Here is a 7,850-nt window from a genome sequence, read left to right as displayed (position 1 = left end):
GCGAACCTGGATTAATACTTTCTGATAATAAATTATCAAGGTCTATGTGACACAAAATAAGTGTCATAAAATCAACTAATGTTTTGGACTATCTGCTGTCTGACAGGCCAGCAGCAACACGACGACATTCACTTGAACATTTGTATCTGGCAGAAAAGAAATACACCACACAGACCAACTTTTTTGATGTACAAGCAACAGTTGTGTTAAACAGAAGTGGTGGTGGGGGAAATCTTAATTATATTTACCTTTTGATCTCCTTGGAGCATCTGTAAATCCTTCAGTGACTTCTCAAGTTTGGATTTATCATCTAACGCAGCTGTAGCCTGTGATACATTGAAAATATAAAACCTCAGAAACATATTTTAACTGAAAACTTGAGAATAACAACCATGGGATTCTTATTTATTTTTTAATATGTAAACAGCAGTTAGTATCCAACCATACAGGGAATTTACCTGTGTTTCTAGGGTCTTGAGCCTGTTCTTCAACTTTTCATTTTCTTCTTGGAGACAAGCAACTGTCTTTGGGTTAATGAATAAGAAAAGGTTTGTGAACACTCTTATGCTAATTTGAATTTTCCAAATATTTCAGGTAAGAAAATACACTTCATAGCTTAGGAAAGCAAACAAGCTTCTAAATGCTTGTAAAAACGACCTTTATAAGAAATCAGTAATCCATTTATTTATTGTGCTTTCTGCCTCAGTCAGCAAGAAGTTTAAGTCTCCAGTTCTACTATAATATATAGGACCATCCACTTAAATTTGGCACATGCTTTACTGAATCAAGATTAGTGAGCTCAGCATCTTGTCAGTATCAAGAGTCACAATAAAGAAAATTGCATGTTCAGAGATGCAAATCTCATTGCTGCTCATCATTTGCATTTTCAATCAACAGGCAAATAAGTATTCATAGTTCCTGTTTAAAAGAGACAAATACCAGGTTACTGCCTATCATGTTTGGTGTCACAGGAAACAACCATGCTTTATCAGCCAGAGTAAATTCACCATGTGAACTCTGAATGATTTTTGAGAAAAAAGATGACATCAGGTGCACATATTCCACAAGAACAATTTAGCAAGTGGGAAATCAGGTATTTTCAAAACTAGTGCATTCCAAACTCTTTAAATGCCTGTTTCTTTAGGAGGAATTTAACCAACTAAGAAAAGGAAAGACTGAAATAGAATAGAATTGACTTTAAGTGATATAGAAAATGTCCAATAACCTAATAATTTTAGCCAGCTACATATAGTAATTTATTTCCCTGTTGGAAAGCCAGTAAGCTGCATGGACAAACTGAACACTGGTTTCTACTAATTTACCTCATTAAATGGAAAAATAAATAATTACAAAGGTCAAAATATGTTTGCAAAAGGAAGATGAATATTGCAATACATGTTAGAGACCATAACCGCAAAATAAATTTAAGATGCTTTACAATATTTATTAATTTATTAGCATTTTACTTTACATTCTGAGGCATATTACCTTGATGTCTATAAAGCAACAGGCACATTATACAAATATTATTGCACAGCTATCCAGTTCAGTTCAATAAGTAGAATGGTCATTAACCACAACTGCACAGACAAGTTCTTACCTTGTTTAACAGCTCTGAACCACCTTCATTTAATGGAGCCAGTTTTGGTTTAATGAGATCTGCACTGGGCTAAAGAAATAATAAAGGTTAAAAAAATAAATTATACATCCCTTTCTCTAGGAGGAAGAAAAGTATTTATTTAGTCCGTAAAACAACTATTGGCAGTCAATTCAGCTTTCTTCTGTAAAGCAAGTTAATGACCTTTTATTTCAAGTTCGATTTTTTTTCTGGTATCTTGGCTCCTAAGTTCTATACTTCAGTTTCAGCCAAAGTTAAACAAAAACACTGTATAGAGACATAAAGGGATTGCAAACTTGAATTTACAAAAGACTACTGATGCAGCAGCAACCAAAAGACAAAATAGTAGGGAGAAGAGAAAAAATATTTTAGTGATTTTAAGAGTAAAAAATATTTACACAGCTCAAAATAATTTAAAGTACTCATATATAATATATATTAACTACCAAGATATGCATTTAATCTACAAACCAAATAAGGTGCAACCATAATCATATAAGAATAGCTAGAGTCATGTCTGTATTGTGAAATCTTCTCAGCTCAACTCCACATTAGGACAAAGCCTTGGAACAAGTGAATGTCCCGCTCCTACCCCAGTTTCCAGGGGGAAGAGGACCCAGGAGCAGATGCTCCAAAACATCCCTGGTTTGGCTGCCTCTGGGATAAGGATCATGAGGCATGTCCCAGGCGAGCAAAATCCACAATCTGGAAATAGCCAAGGCAATTCAGTGTGAGCCTTGGTGCTGAGCTGCAAAATGCTACCTTTTTTGAGGCTTTAAAAGATTGTTTTGAAAAAGGGTAGTGTTTTTTGGTTTTGTTTTTCTCTCTTAAGCACAGAGTCAGTGCTAAGTATTTTAAACATCTCTCATGACTCCACATGACATTTGATTACAATTTGATTAAAATAAAACTCTACCTTCTTGTTTGAAGATGTAAAGTCTGACTTTTCAAACTCAGCAACCTGTTCCAACAATTCTCTTAAAAAAAGAAAAATAAAGGAAAGCATTTATTTACTGAAAGAGCTATGCTATGAAACACACTTAACCAGGCTGATGCTACGCTCTTTATATCGCATGTAAGATTCTCATTAGCTATACAGAATGAAGTTCTATGCAGATACAATAAATGCAACAGATCATGTCATGCAAAGGTACAGTATATGCATTAGAACTGTACCATTCAGCATTCTTGATTAAAATATAAACTACTTGGACAACAAAGGCTTTTTAATCAAATCCTATCACCTGCTCTTAACTGATTAATTCAAGTAAGACTATTACCAATAAAAACATCTTCCTAACAAATTTGAAATTATTGTTTATCTCATGACCTTACAGACAGAAGACTTGACATTAACCTATCAATGATACTACAGTAAAAGAATAGTTTTCTACTGTTAGGAAAAGAATGCAAATAGTCAACACTTGGAAGTTTCCTTATTATCGAAAGACATTCTGTACAGTCTAATATATGTTACCGATTCTCCAATTCAGAGATGTCTGTCTGTAACTTGAGGTACCATTTCTCAGCCTCTGAAAAGAGTTGCCGCAGAAGTAAAACGTTGGTGTAAGTGGTATTTATGAGCTCCGATTCCACTTCGCTGTGTACAACAGTCCGCAGTCCATCCAGCATGTCTGTCACCTCATCCACTGTGAAGGTCTCCTCAACGAGTCTAAACAGAGCAGTCAAAATGAGTCATGTAGATAAAGGCAACAATTTTGCATTGCTATGAGACCTCACCAAACAGGTATCACTCATATAATGTAATGTCCTGAAAACATCCCCTGTCAGTAGTTACTAGATGACCATGGCGGTACTAATTGGTTATTGTATTTAAATTTTCTATCAGAAACATTACAATTACAAACATTACTCCCACTACAGTGTTACATCAAATTTAGACATCAGAAGCAATATATAAAGCAATGTTATGCTGTCAATATCTGTGTTTATTCCTAAGAATTTTAACAACTTAGCTCTAAAAGGACTTCACTTGTAGCATTTGGAAAATTATTGGGTCTTTCTTCCTCACTAAGAACATACATTTGTACATGGAGAAAAGTCACCCCATGAAGCATTTAAACCTGCAATTGTTGCTATCACATTTTGTTTTGTTCTTGCTCAGAACCAGCGCCCCATCACCATGGTACCTGCTGTCCTTAAGGTCCTGAAAGCAAGAATCCACTGTTTTGAGACACAGGCCACGCTTGAAACGAGCAAAGCGCATGTAGTTGACCACTTCATTCTGGTGGTGCTCACTAAGGCCTAGCTCTGCCTGCAGGTAAGGATATAAGCACAAAGACAAATATACACCAAAATAAGTAAAAAGGAGTGTAAGTAATGTGAAGACATGCTTTCTGACCAGTTTTTGCACTGCCTTTCATATAGTTATGTTAACTAGTATGTTAAAAAACAACCACGTTTTCCTATGTGTAACCCCTACATATCTCACACAAGTGCTCCTCCTTTAAAAGCACCAGTACTTGGAAGCAAGCCCTGAAGTGACCAGTACCCTCAGAAAAGCCATACAAAATCAGAGATAATTAGAGAGAAAAAGCTACAGAGCATCAGAATCAGGAGGATTGCAGGGGACAGGAAGCTCTTGGATAAATTTGTCTTTGTATTACATGTACATGTGTATAATTGAAGACTCATAGAGTCATTCAGGTTGGAAAAGATCATTAAGATCACCAAGTCCAATTGTTAACCTACCACTGCCGAGTCCACAACTAAATCATGTTCCTAAGCACCACACCTACAGGTCCTTCAAATACCCTCAGGGATGGCGACTCAACCACTTCTCTGGACAGCCTGTTCAATGCTTGACAAACCTTTCAGTGGAGAAATTTTTCCTAATATCCGATCTAAACCTCCCCTGGTGCAACTTGAGGCCATTTTCTCTTGTCCTATTCGCTTGATACACGGGAGAAGAGACCAACCCCCATCTCACTACAACATCCTTTCAGGCAGTTGTAGAGGGTGATAATGCCTCCCCTCAGCTTCCTCCAGGCTAAACAACCCCAGTTCCCTCAGCTGCTCCTCATGAGACTCAAAGTCTCACATCTTGCAAATGACAGGACAGATTAAAAGCTCAAGTAATGTTATCTTTGCTGAAGCTGGATTTTCTTTAGAAGAAAAGTTTCTATTCATTACAGACAGAAAGGAAGACATATGCCAACACCAGTGCTGAGACCTCACACTCCAGAGAACAACTACAAAGGGACATTAAACTAAGAAATAAATATGAAGCCACTTGTAATCTCTAAACCAGCTACGTCGACACGCAGTTAAGCAACAGGGGCACGGGAACCTACAAAACCCTCAACTCCCCCCAGTCCGACTGGGGAGGCACGGATGCCCGGGACAGCAGACGGTAGCAGCGATTCCCGCATAACAACGGGTCGCCTCTCCCCGGCACAACCTGACCGGGCCGCCCCTCGGCCCGGCCTCCTCATGGCTACGGCGCTGCTCGGCGGGGCGCTGCGCCGCGGTGGAAAGCGAGGCCGGCCAGGCAGCGACAACCTCCTCCGCCCGGAAGGGCCGACCGGGGGCTCTCCGTTACTCACCATGGCGACCCCTCCACCGGTACTGGGACAGCGCCCGGGCCCGGCAGCTGACTACGGGCTAACGGTTACCATGGAGAGCGAAGCCTCGCGAGTGCCCTCGCTACACACCTATTGGCGGGGGGCGCGGCCCCCGGCCCCGCCCCGCCCCTCTCGGGCAGCGGACGTTGTCGTCCCGGTAGTCGCAGCTCCGCTGTCTGCGCATGCGCACGGTGAGCCAGTGATTGGTCACCCTCACCGTTAGAAACGGTTTCTTGACTTTCAGAAGGAGCCTCGTGTGTTTCAGTTTGTGCCCAGGGCAAGAGGGGAAAGGGAAAAGCCCCCAGACGGAAAGGGGCAGAGGCAAAAGGCTGTCCCTGGAGGGTCTTCCATCCACAGCAGTAACCGGGTCCAGCACTGCTGAGATGCTAACATCAGGCATCGTTGAGGGTAGCGTATCTATGCCCTGTCTCCCCACCAGCACTGCCGTCAGGGTCGCCCTTAGACCCCCGCCCCGCTCCGCATACTCTTCCCACAACATAGAATTTGAATCATAGAACTATACGATCCAACCGTTCGGGATGGAAGGGATCTTAAAGATCATCCAGTTCCCTGTGTGCAATATCCCTCCCTCCTACCCACACTTCACAGCTGCATCCCTGTGTTTATCCATTTCCCACCTCTGTATCTCTCCCTCTCTCTCCCCGTTTCTGAGCAATATCCATCCCACTCTCTATTTCCCATATCCCATATCACTCCCTTTCCCAAAGTCCACGAGAACTCATCTGCCTCTCTCTCTATTCCCAGGGCCATATCCCTCCCTCTCCTCCATTGTCAACATCCACATTCCTGCCTCTCTACCAGTTCTTGAGCCATATCCCACCCTCTCCCCAAGTGCCCACAGCCATATCCTTCCCTCTCTCCCAGCTTCCAGGGCTATATCCCTCCTGCTCCCCCAGTTCAGCAGCAATGAGTAAACTGGTGTGGAAGAAACCAAACATGGCCCCTTTTCAGCATTCCTTCTATTTTTATTTAAGAGGGATCCCATGGGGACTGGCCACCTTGCTCAGAAGTGGCACCATGGGAGGCGCTGTGCATGGTCCTCTGAGCCTGGCTCTTCCTCCTGGACACTGCAGCCATGCTGGACCTTCCCTGGTCTCCAGTGGGTAGCAGAGCCAGCTGTGTCCATCGCTGTCCCACTGTCTGGACAGGCTATGGACATGCTGGTGGGGCACGGGGCAACTACACTCTCCTCGCTCAGCAGAGAAGCCCCAGCGCTGGGAATGTCCAGGGCTCTGCTGCTGCTGCCTCTGCCATGGCCCCATGTGGAGACGGAAGTGGCTGCAGCGACAGCAGGCCACCTCAGCAGTTATCCTCCAGCTGCAGGCGCTGGATGACCATGATGGGCTGCCAGCAGAGCAGCTCAGTGCTGGGTGGAGGTAGGGCAGAAGGCATGCCAGCACAGCACAGGTCCACCACGCCAGTAGGATCTTTGAGGGGACCCAAGCAAGTGAGGCAGGGATCTCCCACCCAGGAGCTCCTGGCAGCTCCAGGCACTGCCAGCTCATGCCTGGGCACCTCCATGCTGCTGCTGGGACTTGGTGTCCTGTCAGCTGCTGCTGGGACTTGATGTCTCATCTCCTGCTGACAGGACTTGAAGGCTGCTGCTGCTGCCATGACTCTAAGGTTTGGGTCCCATTGGCAGGACTCATGGCTCCTCAGTTGCTGGTAGCTCCCAGCCTCTGGCGTGTCGCTGGCAGGACTCGATAGCTCGGGTGCTACCCACAGGACTTGACGTCTTGTGTGACGACGCTGGCGTGCATAGTTGCCCACCTGAAGTGACATCGTGGAAATTGTTTTCCTGATGCAATACCACATGGAAAATCATTCTGCTTATCTCCCACACACACTTCAATATTGCTGGCTTTTGGTATTCAGAGCAGCAAAGGTATTCCATATAAAAAAAGAAAGAGAATTGGATTTCCCCCAGCTGACATCCCAACTCTCTTTGGTAGGACACAAGTTTGCTCTGTACATCATCAAAAAATTGGGGTTTTTTTGGTTTGGTTTATGGGGGTTTATTATAATGGGTTGGGTTTTTTGGTTTTGTGTGGTTTTGTGTGGTTTTGTTGGCTTTGGGTTTTTTTGTAATCTGCTACATCCCCTCTCTCCCTCTTACACATTTTCAGGAGATAATGGCTCTAAATGCAGCAGTGAGCAAACTGGGATCTGACGGGAGGTTATTGGTTACAAACCTACCCCAACTCCTCTTGACCTCGGACACAACCGAGAGCAACGGACACGACTTCCATCAGATCTGGGCAGTCTGGGTCAGGTCTCCAGACAGACAGGGCAGGGCCTGACTCCTTCAGCCCCTGCACCCTGAGTACAACCACCCGTGAACAGCCAAGGTGCCAAATTCAAATGGGACCAAAGTGAAGCCTCCACTTCTGGCGGCCCTAGCAGGTGGGAGCCGTGCCGGCCTGGCGGCCTCTGCGCCCCTCACAGCTTGGGGCTGCCCCCAGCCCAGCAGGCAAGGGGCCGCACGGCGCAGCTTCCCCGGCGCGGAACTGCTGCCCATAGGGGAGGCAAGGGGTTCCCGGCCAGCACCTTGGCTGGGCAGAAAGGCCTCGCACACCTCCAACAAGCACAGCCTGGGAGCAGAGGCTGGTTCCTCCCTTCGCCTTAAG

General features: G+C 44.6%; 1 protein-coding gene across 1 annotated transcript; it reads right to left on the bottom strand.

The window, feature by feature from the left end:
* Positions 1 to 206: 206 nt before the first annotated feature.
* Positions 207 to 3,845, bottom strand: LZTFL1 (leucine zipper transcription factor-like 1). Its single transcript, XM_010194525.1, has 6 exons — positions 3,769 to 3,845; positions 3,096 to 3,290; positions 2,535 to 2,595; positions 1,601 to 1,669; positions 459 to 524; positions 207 to 326 (listed from the first exon to the last, which is right to left on the bottom strand). The coding sequence occupies exons 1-6, from the start codon at positions 3,843 to 3,845 to the stop codon at positions 207 to 209; spliced, it is 588 nt and encodes a 195-aa protein (XP_010192827.1).
* Between the last annotated feature and the right edge of the window lie 4,005 nt (positions 3,846 to 7,850).

Source organism: Mesitornis unicolor, unplaced genomic scaffold (assembly GCF_000695765.1).
Source record: "Mesitornis unicolor isolate BGI_N332 unplaced genomic scaffold, ASM69576v1 scaffold37541, whole genome shotgun sequence".
Lineage (NCBI taxonomy): Eukaryota > Metazoa > Chordata > Aves > Mesitornithiformes > Mesitornithidae > Mesitornis > Mesitornis unicolor.
The sequence above is the reverse complement of the archived record's forward strand: the minus strand, read 5'-3'. Positions and strand labels throughout refer to the sequence as shown.